General features: G+C 51.2%; 2 protein-coding genes and 1 non-coding gene across 7 annotated transcripts in view; 1 reads left to right on the top strand and 2 right to left on the bottom strand.

Annotated features, from left to right (window-relative positions):
* Positions 1-395, top strand: part of Sptan1 (spectrin alpha, non-erythrocytic 1) — a 58374-nt gene extending 57979 nt beyond the window's left edge. For all 5 annotated transcript variants that reach the window (XM_063244137.1, XM_063244136.1, XM_063244135.1 and 2 more), the window contains one exon: positions 1-395. In XM_063244137.1, the coding sequence (XP_063100207.1) occupies positions 1-126 (126 nt within the window). In that variant the 3' untranslated portion in view covers positions 127-395.
* On the bottom strand, positions 389-10544 carry Dync2i2 (dynein 2 intermediate chain 2). The gene is given in 10 exon segments (XM_003470600.3): positions 389-693; positions 773-930; positions 1008-1240; positions 1321-1488; positions 1619-1728; positions 1904-2061; positions 2483-2592; positions 3588-3833; positions 9882-10125; positions 10324-10544. Coding segments are annotated over 10 exon segments (1887 nt in total). The 3' UTR covers positions 389-454.
* A 3409-nt stretch (positions 10545-13953) lies between these two features.
* Positions 13954-14055, bottom strand: LOC111757127 (small nucleolar RNA U13). Its single transcript, XR_002791506.1, has one exon. It is a non-coding gene; the product is annotated as a small nucleolar RNA U13 (small nucleolar RNA).
* Between the last annotated feature and the right edge of the window lie 5864 nt (positions 14056-19919).

The following is a 19919-nucleotide window of genomic DNA, read 5'->3' as shown; positions in this document are numbered from 1 at the left end:
AACCTGACCCGGGAGCAGGCTGACTACTGCGTCTCCCACATGAAGCCCTACGTGGACGGCAAGGGCCGTGAGCTGCCCACGGCCTTCGACTATGTGGAGTTCACGCGTTCGCTCTTTGTGAACTGACTCTACTCACCACTGCATGTCCACCCCTGAGTGTAGCCTCCGTGTGCCCTGAGCCCGTCTTGCTTGGGTAAAATGTAGTGGAAACGGTGCTTCTGGCCCAGTCACAATCACCGCCTTGCCATGGGGACCCAGACCCGCGTCGCAGGTGCCGCCCTCATTCCGATCCAGAGCGGCCGGCTTGTTCCCCCATGTCCCTGTGTCCCCGCCCTGCCCTTCTGTTCCTGCTTCCAGAGTAAAAAACACTGAATAAAAGGACTCGCTCTGCCCCAGCCTCAGCGCTTCATTGGGCTCCTGCCAGAAGCACATGGGGGCGAGGGGGGGGATTGCTTCAGGTGGCCACCTCGGCCGCCAGCCGGTCCAGGTCCTCAGTCTCTCGGGGCTCCTGCTCCAAGAAGGCTGAGCTCAGCCGCCACACCTTAACGGCGCCCTTGGCGTCGCCGGCAGCCAGGAGCTGGGGCTGCTGGCCATTAAACTCCAGGCAGTAAACCGGGCTTCCGTCCTGGGTCTGCGCCACGCAGGCCACCGGCTTCTGGGAGCTTTTCCGGAGGTCACACAGGTGCACCTCGCCTGCAGGGAGGGGAAGGGGACCTGTGGGAGGGCAACCGCCCACAGCCCCAGACCCGGGCTGGTCCCCAGGCTGCCCTACCTTCTCCGGAGGCAGCAGCAAAGAGCAGGGGCCTCACGGGGGACCAGCGCACAGCGAACAGGTAGCGGCGGGACAGGCGCAGGGAGGCCAGGGGCTGCGCCCGCAGCAGGGAATACAGGTGCACGTGGCCGTCAGTGCCCGCAGTCAGGAACAGGTTCCTGGGGACAGCAGGCTCCTGAGCCGGCCGCTGCGCCCCAGACCCCCAGCCCGGCACACGGGTAGGCCCAGTCCCCACCTGTGGAACGGGGAGCAGCTCACGGAGTAAACAGGGCCGCCATGCGGGGAGAAGGTGAAGCGCGCTGGGGCCCGCAGTGGCACAGAGCTGGGCGCCCGCGCCAGGGCCGCCTCCTCTGACGCCAAGGAACAGCGGAGCGGGAAGCCACCCTCCGTGCCCAGGATGAAGAGGCTGGGGTCGAAGGTGGACAGGGCCACCGCTGTGGCGCCCACAGCAGTCTCGCCCCGGGGAGGCTGTGGGACATGGCCGAGGGCTCATGGCCTGCCCCGGCCCAGGCCTGTCCCCGCCCCGCCCTGCCTTGTCCCCACAGTACCTTCTTCAGCCTGGCGCTGCGCGGCAGCTGCTGCATGACCAGGGCGAAGCCTTCATGGAGCCGCAGGCCACCCGCGCCACCCCCTTGCCACAGCAGCACCTTCCCGTCAGGGGCCGCACTCAGTAGCCGGAAGCCGTGGCCGTGCCCAGCCTCAGGCAGCCAGACCACCTGTGATGAGCAGCAGGGGTGGATGCCTCAGCGCGGCACCCAGGCCACAGGAGGGAGGGGGCTGGGACCTCCCTGACCCAGGGTGCCACCCAGAGGGGAGGAGGGAAACCACCCGGCAGCCAGCCCTGACCTGGCACACGGGGTCTGTGTGGCTGTCATCCGTCAGGCCTGTGCGCCACAGCAGTGGGTCCTCAGGCCGGCCCAGGTCCCACAGCAGCACCTCACCGCTGTACAGGCCTCCTGCGGGGACCCCTCGTGAGCCCCAGCGTGAGCCCAAATGCCTACTACCCCTGCTACCCCCAGGCTCCCTTCCCGCAAGCACCCCACATGCAGCCCCCAGGTTCTCCCCAGGCTGCAGACCATGTCCCTGCCAGCAGCCCGGCCCTCTTCCTCTGCAGGTACCCTGAGCACTCACCTGCAACCTGGGAGGGCTGCGTGGGGTGGAAGGCCAGGCACATGGTGGCACTGGGCACCTCCACTACCGCCCACGGCTGCTGAGGGTGTAGCCCTCGCCGGTCCAGGTTCCAGGCACACACATAGGACCTGAGCGTGCTCCAGTCCCCATCGTCCAGCCTGCACAGCAGGAGCCACAGCTGTCAGATTCCTGTCACCACCTCACTTCTGCCTCACTAACCTGGACAAAGTGGCCTCTGTGCCCCAGGGACGCAGCTCATGCCCAGCCCACCACAGGTACGGCGTTCTAGGAAAGGACCCAGCACTGGCCCCACCGTAGGTAGAGTGTTCTAGGAAAGGACCCAGCACTGTAGGTAGCTCCATGCAATGGACCAGGGAGGCCCAGGCACTGAGGAACTGGCAGCAGAGGTGGCTGACCAGAAGGCTAGGCTGCCAGGCAGCAGGCGGGCACTAAGCTGTGGTTCCCCAGTGCTCCCTGCTGTTCCCACCATGTTGCAGCCAACCATGCTTCACAGCCTAAAGCACCCAAAATGCCAGGTTTGGGGAGACAGGCCCCCTCACCTGCTCTTCAACCACTCACCGGCCATAGGCACAAGCCAGCACAGAGCCGGTGGCATTCCAGGACACGCTGGTCACATGCAGCCCCTGGCCTTGGGCTGGAGGGTAGCCCAGCGTGTGCAGACAGGTCACCTGCAGAGACAGGCCATCCCTGCCCTGAGCCCCAAGCCACCCACCAGGCAGACCTGTGGCTGGAAGCTAAAACCACACCCAGGCCAGGGCCGAGAGCCAAACAAACCCACCAACCCTGGGGAACCCATAATCCTGTGAATGTCACTTCTGGAACCCAGACGGCAGGGCTGGACAGCCACAAACCAGGCCAAGGGTCACACAGCTGACAGTGGCAGGACCTGGGCTGGGAGGGGTGGCCGCTGACCCATGAACAAACTCAAGGACCCCAGACCAGACTGCTGCAAAGGGCTGACCTGGTTGAACCTTGGGCCTTAGGCTTCCTGTGAGCCACATCCCCAGTCCTTTTCTATTTGCCAACAGACCTTAAGATCCTTCTGCCTCAGCCTCCTGAGCAGCTAAGCTAATTTTAGTGTCACCTGTGTGACCTGGAGCAAGTCACTCAGGCTCATCCATAAATGGAGATCATAGTGCTGCCTTGCCCACCATCCTGAGGGTGAATGAGCCACAAAGGAAGCACTCCCACACCCCAGGAGGTGGCAAAGCAGCCGCCCACTTGCCACCTGCAAGTGTTTCCTTGGTTTTACCCTGGACAAGCAGGTTCTGCCACAGGGGTCCATTTCCCCAACTTCACCTTGGGGAGAGGGTGAAGACCCACCCCCAGGACTATAGAGGGGGTCTCAAGGATTTATGCATACAACTTAGCTTAGGCCAGGTGCTGGGGGAATGCACCTGTGCTTCCACATTCTGGAAGGCTGAGGCAGGAGGATCTCAAATTCAGGCCACAACCGGGGCAACTTAGTGACTTTGCAAGATTGACCCAAAATTAAATGGTTCAAAAAAATAACCTAAGATGTCCCTGAGGGGCACGGCCTTCGGTTCCACCTCCAGTACCACCAAAAGCTAATGACTCCGTCCAGTACCCGGCAGAAAGTAAGAGCTCAGTGAACGCTATGGGAAGTAGGAGGGGCAGCACCTTGGGCCATCGCCAGCCCTACCGTTTGCTGCGGCTCGGTCCATGTCACCTCGAAGCCATCAAACGCGTGGCTCTGCCTGTTCCGGCTCAGCTCACGGGTGACCATAGGCTCCACGCGGCGCAGGAAGGCGAGCAGCCCGGGCGCATCGGACTGGGGCACAAGGATGGCGGGAGGCGTGGGGGCCTCCGTCTGCACCTGGACGTCTGTGCGCTTCTGGGCCTGGGTGCCCGCCTCGGCTGTGGCGATGCTGGCTGTCTGGCAACTCTTCTGTGAGGGAAATGGAAACCTGCGTTACCATCACAAGGCTGTAACCTGGACGCTAAGGGGGTGGCCCCACACTGGGAGCGGCCACCTTTCTGATAAGTTTTTCTTCCTGTGGACAGCGACCCCTTGCTCTTCTCGCAAACCCACAAATTAAATCTCCTGCTTCTGACACATGTGCAAAGGTTCCTTCAATCAGCTGTCTAAACGTCATTCTACCCGCCCCTTAACTCCGCCCCCTGTCAAATTCCAAATAAAAACCCACGGTTCTTCCCGAACTTTCCAGAAGCTGCCTGCCTCTCTTTGGCAGCCCTCTCGTGCTCTCAATAAAGGCTTTTGCTCTTCTGCGATCTCTTTCTTTGCTCTCACACCACAAAGACCACTTTCCATAATGGGCTGGAAAGGATATCTGCAGTCCTAGACCTACTGAACACAAATAGCCAATCAGAACACTGCATCTCCCATTGCCTCCACAGAGATTGGCTCAAGGGTGGCCATGTGACCCAAATGAGCCAGTAAGAGCCTGCTCCAGGACTTTAGGGGAAACTATTTGACTGGATAGGCTGCCCTTTCTGACTAGGCAGCCCCAGAACCACAGCTATGGTGCATAGTGGCGCACTCCTCTAGTTCCAGATACTCAGGAAACTGAGACAGGAAGTTTGCAAGTTCAAGGCCCTAACCCTAACCCTAACCCTAACCCTCATCTACAAAAATCTCATCAACGGGGCTGGGGATTTAGCTCAGCGGCATAAGCCCCTGCCTTGCAAGCAGGCGGTCGTGAGTTCGATCCCTGGTACCGATAAAAACTGAAAAAGACAAAAAAAAAAAAAAAAATCTCATCAACAAAAGAATCACAGCATCTTGGAAGCAGTCAAGGCCACCTGAAGTGGCCCCCACAGGCCATCCTCAGCTCACTTCACCTCCCTTAGCCGCGGGAGAGAATGAATGCCTTGAGAGGAGTTCACCTGGCCATCTCTCCACCCCACCACCTTCCCCAAGTCCTTCCTCAGCTGGATGTGGGTAACACTGACCACTGTTGGTAGCTACACAGGCACCCCGCCTCAAGCAGAGACAGTCTTAGTCCCAAGGAGGAGCTGGCCCTGCAGGCAGCACTCTAGGAAGTACTCAGCACAGCACCTATAACCCTCCCCACCTGAGTCCTGGTAAACTGGGCTTGGTTGACACCTGGTCATCTGGATGCCCAGCACCGGGCACACTGTGACACACAGGAAAACACACACACCAGCTGTGCAGGCACATGCCTGTAACCCTGGCACTCAGGAGGCTGAGGCAGGTGGATCGCTGTAAGTTTGAGGCCAGCCTGGGCTGCACAGTGAGATCCTGTCTCAAAAAATAAAAGAAAAAAAACCAGAGGCAGCACCAGCCCAGTGCTCTGCTGGCAACAAAACCTGCGACATTCCTTTGTTCCCAGCATTTCCTGGGTCCAGGGGATAGAATATAGAGACCACAGCCCAATGCCAAAGTGCTGTGCTCCAGGGGCTGGAGGGCCAGGGAGCTGCAGGCTGGGACACAGATTCTGACATGCAAAGGACAGCAGGAGCTGGCAAGTAGGGAGCCCAGGGCGAGTCTGGTGGGGGCCAGAGCACAATTTCTGGAGAAAGAGCTGCAAGCAGATGGGGTGATGCATTGCCTGGTATCCAGGGCATCCGGAGGCTGAGGCAGGAGGACTGCAAGTTGGACACCCACCTGGGACATTTAAAGAAATCATTTTTATTGTCTTTCTTTGGTTTTATGAGATGTAGCCCAGACTGCCCTTGAATTTGCCTTAATCCTCCTGCCTCAGTAGGGAGATCTTGTCTTGAAAGAGGGAGGGGCCCGACAGCTCAGCACACAGGCTCTGGGTTCCATCCCCAGTACTACAGTAAGAAAGAGGGGAAGGAAGAGGAGACAGAAAAGGAAGGGAGGGAGGGAGAGGACAGGGAAGGGCAGGACAGGCATGGCCAGGCTGGGTATAGAGCTGGACGCCACTGACAGTAGCATGCCAGCCTGGCCCCACAGATCCCCAGCACTGCACAAAAAAACATCCCACTGTATGCTAGGTCACAGGGCCCCCTGGCATAAGCTTCAGATCACCATCAATGGCCAGGTCAGAAACCCACTCTCTGGCCACCCAAGGAGGTGAGTAGGACGGGCCGGCAGCAGGACTTAGGGCAGTGTGGACCTGAGCAGTCTGAGAGGGAACCATGCCAGGGGACATCATGATCCCGGGCCCTGATGCAAGGGTGGAGTGCAGAGCATGGTCCTGGTGTCTACCATCTGAGGCTCCGGAGGGTGGCAGCAGAGTGTCTACCAGAAAGCACAGGACCTCGGAGACTGAGGGAACGAGCACAGAGCACACAGCAGTGTGGGGAGACTTGGTAATGAACCACCCACACACTGTGAGGAGGGGCCCCGGCAGTGCAGCGCCTCATCCTCTTCCCCACCACTCTGCACATAAGCTAATTTGACAGTGCTGCTGTGCTGCACCAAGGTACACAGAAATAACTCAAGTCTGGAGCAAAGAGGCACAGGCCTGGATTCACTGAATTCAGGAGGCTGAGGCAGGAGGATCACTGAGAGTTCTCAGCCAGCCTGGGATACATAGTAAGTTCAAATCAGCCTGAACTACACAGCAAAACACTCTCAAAAAGCAAACACATGGGCTGGGGATTTAGTTCAGCAGGCATAAGTGCCTGCCTGACAAGCACAAGGTCATGCGTTCGATCCCTGGTACAAATATATATATATATATCTTTTAACCCTCTTTCCAGGAGTGACAGCACATGCCTGCAATCCGAGAATACCAGGACACTGAGGCAGTAGGATCCCAAATTTCAACCCAGCACGACCAATAATTTAGCAACTTGGTGCCAAGATTCTGGGTTAAATTCCCAGTACCAAAAATAAATCTGTCCAGCAGAGGACACCACACACTGCCAGACAGGGCAGGACAAAGATGCAGGAGTCAGATGGGAGCTGAGCTCACAGTAGGTTAGGGTTAGGGTTAGGGTTAGCTCAGTTACCTGGATACAGAGGCAAAATAAACAAGATTCACCCTGGCCCTCTGGGACGCTGTCAAAAATATGCCCCACAGAGTTGGAAAAATGTTGGAACTATGCCACTATGCCCTGAGGGATGCACCCCCAAAAATAACAGGACCCCACTGGATCACACACTTCTAAATGATTAAAATAGGGTTGAGGATGCGGCTCCAGAGTGTAGCACTTGCCTAGTATGCCTGAGGCCCTGGATTCAACTTCCAACAATGAAGGATTAGTGGCCCAAGTGTAGAGTCCCAGCACTCAAAGACTGAGGCAGGAGGATCTCTTGAGCCCACAGCTAGGCTACACAGAAAGACTTCATCTCAAAAAAATAAGAAAAATTTTAAAGTACGGTAAGTGTGAGATGGGGATGTGGCCCAGGGATAGAGTTTGAGGCTCTGCATTCATCCTCAGCGCTGCAAAAATTAAAAACAGAAACACAGACCCAAAGATCAGGCCACAGGCCAGGGAGGCCAGACTCCCTGCATGCTGATCACAGATCCTCTCATCGCAGCAGGGGCCACAATGCAGATGTAGGGGGTTCAGGGGCTGCTCACCGGGGTCCCCCATCTCAGCCTCTCAGAAGCTGCACCACAGCAACAGTGCTTTCAAACGGCTTTCCAGGCTACGGGTTTAGCTCAGCAGCATAAGCATCTATCTGGCAAGTGCAAGGTTATGAGTTCCATCCTGGGTACCAAAAAGAAAAAAAAAGGCTTTCTTTTCAGCAATTCACTCACTCCCACCAGGAGGACCTGGTCCTTGGTCCAGCCCCTTCCAACCCCACCTCGCACCAGGACCTTGTCTCTCTGTGAATGGATCAGCATATGGCAAGAAACTACACCAAAGCCTGGTGCAATCAGATACCTGTAATCCCAGTATTCTGGGAGGCTAAGGCAAGAGGATCACAAATTCAAGCCCAGTCTGGGCAATTTTGCTACTCAGTGAGACCCTATCTAAAAAAGAATTAAAAAATAAAAACTTTAAAAACATTTCTTTTTTTTTTTAATCTTTTTTTTTTTCCAGTACCGGGGATTGAACTCACAACCGCCTGCTTGCAAGGTAGGTGCTTATGCCACTGAGCTAAATACCCAGCCCCTAAAAACATTTATTTTAGGGGCTGGGGATTTGGCTCAGTGGCTCAAGCGCTTGCCTGGTAAACTCAAGGTTATGAGTTCAATCCTCAGTACCAAAAAGCAAAACATTTATTTTTAAACTTGCAGGTCAATACTTTATCTACAAGAAAATTAACAAGCCTCAATCTCATTCTCTGTCCAAAAAAAAGTGTTAGTGCTGGATATGGCGGTGAACAGCTATAACCCAGTGGTCTAGAGGCTGCAGAAGGATCACCTGAGTTCCAGGTCAGCCACACAGTGAGACTCTATCTTAAAAAATCAAAAAATAAATAAAAAGTGTTAGACTGAATCAATGGCTCCCAACCTGGAATCTTCAGCAAGGGTTATTCTGAGCCATTTTTAAAAGGTCAGTGCATGAATCATGCCCGCAGTAAGGACACAGTCTGAACCAAAATGACCACGGTTGTCCTAACTGGCACTGTCCCTACGCAGCATGGCAATATGGGAGGTACCTGGAAGCAAGGTCAGTCTGGCCACTGGGCCAATGGCAAGACACCTTGTCCCCAAGACCAGACTTCAGGGGACATCACTGGCATTGGTGGAGTCACAGGCTACCTGCCATTTTAACAACCAGAGTTCTCTTTTTCTCTGTTGTTGCTCTTTGTTATTTGAGATAGGGTCTTGCTATACAAGTCAGATTGGTCTGGAGCTCACAGCAAACCTCTTGCCTCAGCCTCCCAAGCACAGTACTGGAGGCGCTGGGGATTTAGCTCAGTGGCATAAGCACCTGCCTTGCAAGCCCGTGATCGTGAGTTCAATCTCCAGTACCAAATAAATAAATAAATAAATAAAACTATCTCGTGGGCCACTGGTACCTGCACATTAGGCCTGACAGGGAAGGCTGGGAAATTATTTCTGCTGTGTGCATGCGCGACCTGAGAGCTTCCTTCTCTGAATATCTGGATAACTGTACCCAGTGACTGTGGATTCAGTTTCAAAAGCTAAAAACAATTAAGCAAAGCACAGTACTGGGATTACAGACATGTGCCATTATGCCTGGCAACGTACTCTTCTGGTAATAGACAGCACCCTGTAACACAGCTCATCTTGGGGTTGGAGGTAGAGGTTGAGACAGGATCTCGGAGTGTAATTCAGACTGGCCTTGAGAGGCCGGGGATTTAGCTCAGTGGCATAAACACTTGCCTGGCAAGTGTGAGGTCATGAATTTGATCCCCAATACCAAAACAGATTGGCCTTGAACTCACAATGCAGCCCAAGTGGGCTCCTAATTTGCAGCAATCCTCCTGCCTCAGCCTCCTGAATGCTGGGATTACAGGCATGTGCCACCCTAGCAGGCCACAGCTCATTTTAATTCAGCTTGAAAAGCCCAGCCGGGTGCAGTGGTGCACTAGGGCCCCTGGACGTTTGCACTTGAGATCAGTTCTACTTAGCCTGCTTTAGTCCAGACCGACGATTCCCTTGTGTGCAGTGTTGCATCCTCCCAAAGACCACAGCCTGCAAAGCACCCTTCCCGCTGGCCAGGGCACTGTTCGACCGCTAACTCACTACTCATTCAGTGCACACACTGCTCAAGCTCGTCTCCAGTAACCGCCTCGAGAGAGCTCCGGGGAGGGCGACATTTCTGTCTTTCGCTGCTGGGCACTGGGCCACCCAGGCCAGGGCGCCTCGTTCCGCCTGAACCACGACTCACTCAGACCTAAAGACGGAGCGTGATGATTTTTTTTTTCCTTAAAAACAAAACCTTCTCAACATGGTGGGATCCTTAAAGTTTGAACTTTTTGTTGTAACTCAAAGGAGAAAGACCGGCCCGAGAGCTGGTCCCGATCATTTTTGCGGATTAAAACCCAAAGGAAACCAAGGGCCCCAGAGCCTCGCCCGCCGCCCAGATCGCGTCGCGAGGCGCGGCCCCGCGCCCTCACCGTCTCCCCGCGGACGCCCTGGACGCCCCGCCACTGCGAGGGAACGGACACCACGCCTAGGGTTTCGTCCTGCAGCGGCCCAGGCCGCCAAGGCCCCTGGGCGCTCGCAGCCCCGCCAGTCGCCAGCGTTGCTGCACTCTGGCTTCCCGCCGGACCCAAGGGCCTAGGCTACACCCGCGTTGCCAAGGCTACGACCCGGCCCTCTCGCGCCGGCGCACTGAAACCTGACGGCTGCTCCCGCCCCCTGCGAAGCGGAAGACAGGGGAGGTGAAGCTGGTAGCACCATTTTTGAACTGGTTACAGAGAGTTTCCCTAAGACCGGGGAGTGGGGGATGAATGATTTCAGCGGGTACAGCATAAGTGACTGGTCTGAGTAATCTATTCCTAGACAGGATATGCATGGGGCAGGCGCATCTATTTCTGGGGAGAGGAATAGAAGGGCGGAAGTGAGGCGAAGATGCCCGGCTCAAAGATGGCGCCGAGCGGCTGGGCGCAGAGGCGAGGGCGGGAGGCGCCAGCTGGCGGCGCGGGGAGCTGGGCGAAGCGCGCGCAGCGGTCCAGTGGCAGCGTGCACCACGCGCTAGAGTCGGCGCCCACGGCGAATTTAAGGACTCGCCCAGTGCGCCCCAGTTTCTGCTTGAATAGAGCGATGATCCATCCCATCCGCGGATCCCAAATGAACTAGACTGCCAGAATGCTTCTGAGATCCACATTAAAGACTGGGCCTAGCCGGGGGTGTGGTGGGGCACGTCTGTAATCCCAGGACTCCAGGGGATGAGGCAGGAGGAGCGCGGGGAGCTGGAGGCCACTACATAGCAAGACCCTGTGCTAAAAAAAACAGAAACAGTTCTAAAAAATAAAAACTGGAGAACTGTGGAGCACGCCTGTAATTCCAGGCAGGGCGATCGTTTCAAGTTCAAGACTAGCCTCGGCCACAAAGTAAACTCAAAGCCAGCCTGAACTGCATAGTGAGACCCAGTTTCAAAAGTCAAAAAATAAAAACTAGGGGGCTGGGGTTTTAGCTCAGCAGCATAAGCGCGTGCCTTGCAAGCAGGCAGTCGTGAGTTCAATCCCCAGTACCAATAAAAAGGAAAAAGACAAATAAATAAATAAATAAATAAATAAATAAATAAAAACTAGGGCTGAGGATGTAGCTCAGTGATGCAACGCCTGCCTGGCAAACGCGAGGCTCTGAGTTCTGAGTTCAATTGCTGATGCCAAAAACGAATAAAGAAAAATAAAAACTGAACCCACAGGTGTGTTTGTAATCCCAGCCCTTTGAGGGTGAGGCTGAGGAATCCCCTTAATTTGAGGCGTGTCTGGGCTACACAGTGAGTCCAACCCAGCCTGAAGTACATTGCTAGACCCTGGCTTTCAAACATCAACAAAACTGAACCTAGTGCATGCCTGTAATCCCAGCCCCGGGAGGCTGAGGCAGTAAGGTTGCTGCGATTTCTAGGTCAGCCTGCACTACCGAGCAAGATCCTGTCTCAAAAAAATAAAATAAAATAAAAGATAAATAAGGAGGGAGCCAGACGTGGTGATACATGCAACCCCAGCACTCTGAAGGCTGTGGTAGGAAGATCACTAAAGCAAGAGAATGGAGGCCAGCCTGAACTATGTAACAAGACACTGTTTCAAAGCAAAACAAAAGGAAAGACAAAAAAATAAAAATAGGGGCTGGGGATTTAGCTCAGTGGCATAAGTGCCTGCCTTGCAAGCACGTGGTTGTGATTTCGATCCCTGGTACCAGTAAAAAATAAAATAAAATAAAATAAAATAAATAAAAAATAAAAATAAAAATAAACCAACTATGTAGTCCAGGCTGGTCTTGAACTCCTGTCATCAGCCTCCTGAGTGTCAGTGTCACAGGAGTGAGCCACCATGCCGGGCTCTGGGCTATGAACTACATTGGGAGATCCTGTCTTAAAAACAAATAAATAGGGGCTGGAGATTTAGCTCAGCGGCATAAGCGCCTGCCTTGCAAGCAGGCAGTTGTGAGTTCGATCCCTGGTACCCATAAAAATGAGAAAGACAAATAAATAAATAAATAAATAAGGGCCCGGGCTTTAGCTCAGCGGTGTAAGTGCCTGTTTGGCAAAGGTGAGGTCTTGAGTTCAATCCCTGGTACCAAAAAAAAGGGGGGGGGGCGCCAGGGGTTTGGTTTAGTGGCACAAGCCCTGCCTGGCAAGTGCAAGGTCAGAGTCTGTACCAAACAAACAAGTACATGAATAAGTAACAAAGTAAAAGAGCTAAACTGGGCACGGTGATTCATGTAATGCCTGTAATCTGGGAGCCTAAGGCATAAGGATTAAATTTGAACCTAAACTGGACAATTTAATAAAACCCTGTCTCAAAAAAATAAAAGTTCTGGAAACAAAGCTCAATGTGAATGAAGATCCAGGGTTCAATGTCCACCCTACCAAAAAAGAAAAAAGAAATGCAATATACATGGCTTCGTAGAGGGTGGGACTAGATAAAATACTCCTTGCAAGGTCTTTTTGATCCTGGGAGAATTTGCAGACATCATCAAGGACTCCAAAAGTCACCCTCAAAAAAGAAGCCAAAAATCAGAATCAGGGATAGTGGCGGCCCACTCAGTACCTCTTCTGTCTCTCTGTTTCTCTGTCTCTCTTTCTCTCTGTCTCTGTCTCTGTCTCTGTCTCTGTCTCTCTCTCTGTCTCTCTCTCTCTCTCTCTCAGAGGCAGAAGTTTTCTTTCTCTCAATAAATATAACCTACTCTTAAAGAAAATAATCAGGGATGGTTGTGCACACTTGTAATCCCAGCACTTGGAAGGCAGAGGCAGGAGCATCACCATGAGTTCAAGGTTAGCTTGGGCTACATAGGGAGACTCTGTCTAGAAAAAAAAAAAAAAAGGAGAAGGAGGGAAAAAGAGAAGGAGAAGAAAGAGAAAAAGAAGCTAAAAGCTATGGGAGTGATTTGAAATGTGGAGAGAACTTTGTACTCTAATAGGCTTTTATCCTCTAATCAAGAGGATAAAATGTTCTTTTTTTTTTTTTTTTTTTTTTGTCTTTTTCATTTTTATCGTACCGGGGATCAAACTCACGACTGCCTGCTTGCAAGGCAGGTGCTTATGCTGCTGAGCTAAATCCCCAGCAAGAGGATAAAATGAATGTTTAAAATTAGGAGTGCAGGGCCTGGCATTTAGGTCAACACCGTAAGCACTTGCCTCGCAAGCACAAGGTCGTAAGTTTGATCCCTGGTACCAAAAAATAAAATAAAATAAAAATTAGGAGTGCAGAGGAGCAGAAAAGAAAAATATAGACTTTTTTTCCTTTAGAGATAGACAGTTCTCCAGCTGTCTCTGCACAGAGGGCCAGGTTGGCGCGGACCTCCGCAGGAGCTAACGTGGGTAACTTTCCAACCTTGGTGTCCTGGCCAGAGACTGTGCTAGGCAGAGCCTTATTGTCTGTGGTAGAGAGAGAGCTTTACAGAAAGACAAGGGTGGTCTCTTCAGTGTGACACATAGCTGGGTAAGATAAGGCCAGGCTAGGCACCTGGTTCATACCTGAAATTCCAGCTGTTCCAGAGGCTGAAGCAGGAGAATTCTCAAGTTCAAGGTCTGATTGGCCAAGACTTAGAACTTGCCTCAAGATAAAAAAAAAATTTCCACATTCAGGAGACTGAGGCAGGAGGATCCTTGTGAGTTTGAGGCCAGCCTGAACTGCATAGCAAAACCCTGTCTCAAAAAAGACCAAAACCAACCACTACAACAATAACAGCAATTAAAAAAAAAAAGCTACAGGGCTGGGGATTGGCAGTCATGAGTTCGATCCCCAGTACAAATAAAAAGACAAAAAAAAAAAAAAAACCCTAAATAAATAAATAAACAAAGGAAGTTATATATCAAAGACATATTCTGATTCCCTGTGTGTGAGACGTCCAGGTAGGGCACAGGACAGACAGAAAGTAGATGTGTAGTTGTCTACAGCAAGACCGGGAAGGTTTTAGCTTCATAAATTTACTACCCTCACTGAATTGTACCCTTCCAGTGAGTGTAACAACATGGGGCATGTAAATCTATTTCTTTTTTTTTTTTTTTTTTTTTCATGTCAGACGGGTAATGTGCCGAGGTCGTAACAAGGTTGAAAGGAGGCACATGTCATGCATAGAGCATGAACACCCAATCATCATGCTTATGAACCTGAGGATCTGTAAATCTATTTCAATGAAACTGTTGAGAGGCAGAAATATCTGATAGAACTGTGAAGAACCGGTGGCAGCTGAAAAGAAGTATGAAATATAAATGACCTTTATTTTGAGAATGTGGGGAGCGACACCCCCATCCCCTGGGGCATGGCATCTCCCCCCACCCCACAACCACCCCCGCGGGCAATCTCTCCATGGAACTTGTGGAGTGGAGGCATATAAGTAGCCTAGGTTTGGGGTGGAACCTAAGGGTCATTAGTGATGCACAGGTAGCCCATTGGTATTCTTTTGGTGCCAGAGGCAAATTCCTAGGGGTGGGGAAGATGGAGCTCCTTGGTTCGCCTGAGGCTTTATCAGCTACAGTGTCCTGTCTGGGCCAAAACTCTTTCAATATCCAAAGTAAAATAAAGAATGTGGAGTTGACATGGACATAATCCCAGTCATCACTTCAGCTGCGCAGTAAAGCTGGGAAGAGGTGCATTGGGCTCCAGCGATCCTCCTGCTTCAGCCTCCCAAGTGCTGGGACCAAGGGCCCACTACTACTTCGTTACTTTTTGGTACTGGCATAGAATCCAGTGCCTTCACACTGAGCTGCATACATCCTTGTGTCTCGATTTTTTGGGGGTTGTCTTGTTTTGTGTGTGGATTTTGAGTTTTTGCTTTTTTTGTTTTGAGACAGGGTCTCACTATGTAGCCCAGGCTCATGGGCAACCTCCTGCCTCAGCCTCCTGAGTGCTGGGATTAAGATGGGTTTTGTTAAATTGTCCAGGCTGGGCTCTGCTACCTCTTATTGATTTATTACTGATTTTGTTTTGTTTTGGCAGGAGTGGAGATCAAACCCAGGGCCTTATGAATTATACAGAAGTGCTCTACCACCAGCCACACCTTATCCATAAGTCTAATTTTAAACATACGGCTGACATTTCAGAGTGGAATGGATCACTGATATTGTTCTTCCAGTGGTGCCACAGAACCATGTCCCAGTCTTCCTTTCAGAAGGGGTTGTTTTGAAGAAAGGGTCTTACTCTATAGTGCAGGCTGACGCTTGATTTTTTTTCTGGTACCGGGATTCAATTTATGACCTCACGCTTACCAGGCAGGTGCTTAAGCCACTGAGCTAAATCCCTGGCCAGGCTGACCCTTGAACTCATGATCCTCCTGCCTCAGCCTCTAGAGTGATGGGATTATAGAAGTGCACCACAACATGGAGCCTCAATTTACCTTTAAATAAAACTGGAAAAGAAAGGAAAGGAAAGTCCAACCAGAGGGGAAATCCACACCTGTAATTCCAACACTGAGGAGGCTCAGAAAGGAGAACCTAAAATTTAAATCCAGCTTTGGGCAATTTCACCAGATCACCTCAAAATAAAAGATTAAAAAATAATAAAAAATAAGGGGTGGAGATAAGCTCAGTGCAAAGGCCCTGGGCTCAACCCCTAGTTCTGCATACATAATATAATAGACAGACAGAAGATGACAGATGGATAATAAAAATCCATATATGTGCATTTATATAGGGGTACAGAACTGAACCCAAGGCCTCTGTACTGAGGGATACTCCCCAGCTCCTTTTTATTAATTTCTAGGCTGCTAAATCACTCAACTGCCCAGGTTCAACTCCAGTTTACCATCCTCCTGCCTCAGCTTTTTGAGTCCGGGGTTGCAGGCAAGCACCACCATGCACAGCCCAGCAAAACTCCACTGAACTGCCGGTGGCCTCTGCCCTGTCTACTGCTGTACAAAGCGCAGTTCTGAGCATTAACAACCCTGAGCTAGGAATCCCGGGGATTTCAGCCTCCCCAGCCCACTCGCCAAGCCAAGTCTGCTGCTCCTGCTAGCGGCAGCAGAGCTCCTGGCCCTGGGAGACTGAGGCTCTGGAGTGCACTGGCCACCGACCACCCTCCCCAGGCTGTTGGCCACCTGCAGGTGAGCAGGCATGGGTGCTACTTTTGAGCCCCAGCTGCTTCAGCCCAGCTGAAGATGGGGAAGCACCAACAGGCAAGCCTGTGATCCCAGCACTTGGGAGGCTGAGGCAGGAGGATGCCAAGGAGTTATCCACCTTATCTCCATCTATTCATTTAGTTTTTGAGACAGTGTCTCACTAGGCAGTTCAAGGTGGTCTTGAACTCTCCGTGTAGCCCAGGCTGGTCTCCTCCTGCCTCAGCCACCCAAGTGCTGGGAGTACAGGTGTTTGCCACCATATTCTGTCCTAAAATAAAATTCGAAAGAAGTCTAAAGATGTAACTACAGGGTGAAAGAATTGGCAGGGTTGGGGGCTGGGGATTTAGCTCAGCAGCATAAGCACCTGCCTTGCAAGCAGGCAGTCGTGAGTTCGATCCCTGGTACTGATAAAAACGAAAAAGACGAGAAAAAAAAAAAAAAAAAAAAAAAAAACAGAATTGCTAGGGGCCTTGAACTCAATCCTCAGTCCCTCAGTAAAACAAACAAACAAGAAACACTACCAAGTAAGAAGGCCTTGTTTCCCTCGGAAAGAGCAAGCGCCGGCTGAAGGGTAACCGCGGAGCCTTCAGCCATCAACGTGCTGGGAAGCGATAACTAAGGCACCCGTGATCGGAAACGCCTGGTTCCCGGGGCGCGCCGGGGAGCCTGGCCTCAGGGTCACAGAACATCTGGGCCTCGGGAGCCGCGGCCCCGAGGTGGGGCGGGGAGGCGCCGGGACTGGCCGGGACCCCCGCAGCCTCTTCCGGATGCTGCGGCCAGTTCCCCGGTTGCCTAGCAACGCCCCGGGACTCCAGGAAGCCCAGGTTGTAGAACCTGGAGAGGAAAGGGAAGGTAGCTTCTTGCATGGCTGAGTGGAAGTGCTACTGGGCTGGGAGGGTGCCTTGCGGGGTGTCTGATGGTTTTAAATACCAGAGCTCAGACAGATGAGGTTTGTAAAAGCAGAAGCAGAAATTTCACCGGACCTTTTCCTGAGTTAAAGACATCACGTTACAGGGACCTGCGCACACTCATGGTTTGGTTTTTGCTTTTTTTTTTTTTTTTTGTCTTTTTGAGACAGGGTCTTGCTATGCGGTTCAGGCTGGAATTGAACTCACAGCAGTCCTCCTGCCTCAGTTTCCCAAGTGCCAGGATTACAGGCGTGTGCCACAGCTCCTGACAGCTAAGCCTTAGAAAGATGTGTATCCTTCCACAGATGAATGGAGGAAGAAAATGTGGTATTTCTACACAATGAACAGTACTTTGCTGCAAAGCAAGATAAACTGGGCTGAGGGATTTAGCTCAGTGATGCAGCACATGCCTGGCAAGTGTAAGGTCCTGAGTCTGATTACACACACACACACACACACACACACACACACATAATAACTGAATGATCTGTAGAAAAATGAGTGCAATTTGAGACCATAATATTCAGTGAAATAAACCAGACACACAAGCATAAATATTACATGGTTTCTCTATCAGAAACTAAAAAAGCCAGCTGTGGTGGTGCATGCCTATAATCCCAGCCCTCTGAAGGCTGAGGCAGGAGGACCACTGTGCCCTTCTCGGCCAGCCTGGACCTCAGTGAGACCTTGTCTCAAAAAGGCAGAAAAAAATAACTAAATCACTATATGTATATATGCAAAATAGAAGATAGATTAAACCGGAAGTGGAAGAAATCTTTTCTTTTTTCTCCTTAACTTTTTCTTTCTATTTTTTAATTTTATTTATTTATTTATTTATCTTTTTTTGAGATGGGGTCTCACTATGCAGTTCAGGCTGGCCGTGAGCTCACTTTGTAGCCCAGGCTGGTCTGGAATTCACAATGATCCTCCCAGATCCTCCCAACTCAGCCTCCCAAGTGCTGGGATTACAGGCATGAGCCACCACGCCCGCCCGGCTATTTTTTTTTTTTTTTTTGTATTATTAGTTTTTCCTTTTTTTTTTGTCTTTTTCTTTTTTTATCGGTACCAGGAATCAAACTCATGACAACACACTTGCAAGGCAGGCGCTTATGCCGCTGAGCTAAACCCCAGCTCTTTTTTTAATTTTTTGAGGCATGGTCTCACTGTGTAGTTCAGACTGGCCTTGAACTTTGAACTCCTGGTGATCCTCCTGTCTCAGCCTCCTGAGTTGTTTTCTTTTTCAACTAGATAGGGGGAAAAAGAGATGGAGAGAGGCAGGGGAGCAAGACAGTGGGAAAAACAGAATTGAAGGAGAAAATAAAGGTCAAATTAGAACTGTTTCTAACAGGAAGAAGACCAAGTGTTGGAGGAAGTTGGGAGGGATGGGTGATAAAAAGAAAAATTAGAACGTGTTGTGTTAGGTACTGCAAACGTGGGCCAGTAAAAGTGTTGATTAATTAATTTTTTTTTTTACTTTTTTTTTTTTTTTTGTCTTTTTCCTTTTTATCGGTACCGGGGATCGAACTCATGACCGCCTGCTTTCAAGGCAGACGCTTATGCTGCTGAGCTAAACCCCCAGCCCCAATTAATTATTTTGAAGCAAAATTTCATTACATACTTCAGGCTGATCTTGAACCACATAGCCTAGGCTAGCTTCATACTCAAGGCGATCCTCCTGCCTTGTCCTCCCACGTACTGGGAAGACAGATGTACCCTACTGTTTGTGTTGTGCTTGGTCAACCCCAGGCCTCCTGTGTACCAGGCGAGCACTGCATTCCTAAACCGGGTCCACAGCCCATTTTTAAAACTACTGATTTTGAGACAGGGTCTCCCTAAAATGCTAGTTTTTTTTTTTTTTTTTTTTTTCATTTTTATCAGTACCAGGGATCAAACTCACGACTGCCTGCTTGCAAGGCAGGTGCTTATGCTGCTGAGCTAAATCCCCAGCCCCGCGGGAGACCTTTTTTAAAAAAAGCAAAAACAATGCTGGTCATGGTGGTATACACCTGTAATCCCTGCACTGGGGAGGCTGAGGCAGGAGGATCACCTGGGCTACATAGTGAGTTCAAAGCCAGCCTGAACAGCATGGTGAGACCTTGTCTCAAAAAAACAGAATTGGAATTCCACCACTATGTTACCTTTACTTTTGTTTGGCACAAATGATAACATACTGACCAGGGGTATTTGGTCCTTTATCTTTCTTTTTCTTTTTTTTTTTTTTTTTTTTTTTTTTTTTTGTCTTTTTGCTTTTTATTGGTACCGGGGATCGAACTCACAACTGCCTGCTTGCAAGGCAGGCTCTTATGCCGCTAAGCTAAATCCTCAGCCCCTGTCTTTTTATCTTTTTGAGTCAGGGTCTTGCTATTACAGTTCAGGCTGTCCTTGAACTTACTTTGCAGCCCCGGCTGGTCTTGAATTTGCAAGGACCCTCCTGCCTCAGCTTCCTGAGTGCTGGGATTATAGGCTTGAGCCACCACGGCCGGTTTGTTTGTTTTGTTTTGTTTTGCCCAGCTCCAGCCCTTTTTATTTCAAGACAAGGTCCCTCCAAGTTGCTCAGTTGCAATTTGATGGCATAGTGGTGCACAGCTGCCTTCCAAATTGTTACATTGCCCAGACTTAAATCCTCCTGCCTCAGCCTCCCAGAGTACTGGAATTAGGGATGAGCACCCTCACACCCCTACTTTATGTATTTAGTATAGGGATGGAAGCAGGCAGCACTGGGCTACATTTCCACCCGTTTTTCTTTTCTTTTGGTACAGGAATCAAACTCAGGACTTCTCCCTTGTCAGGCAAGCGCTTGTGCCACTGAACCATATACCTGGCCACTATTTTCTATTTTGAGACACGGTCTTCATATGGCCCAGGCTGGGCAGGAACCTATGACCCTCACAGTTGGAATCCTAGGCAGGTGTCCTGGAGTCCTAGCTCCTCCGCTGACGGCTGCAGAGCATCCTGAGGGTGGACGCAGCCTCCACTGCCCAGGTTTCCAGCTTTGACTTCCCTGGTGAGAGGCCACCC

The sequence above is a fragment of the Cavia porcellus genome, unplaced genomic scaffold (assembly GCF_034190915.1).
Source record: "Cavia porcellus strain 051 isolate PalLab524CR breed Dunkin Hartley unplaced genomic scaffold, mCavPor4.1 scaffold_49, whole genome shotgun sequence".
Taxonomy (NCBI): Eukaryota; Metazoa; Chordata; class Mammalia; order Rodentia; family Caviidae; genus Cavia; species Cavia porcellus.
This window is presented reverse-complemented; position numbering and strand designations above follow the sequence as displayed.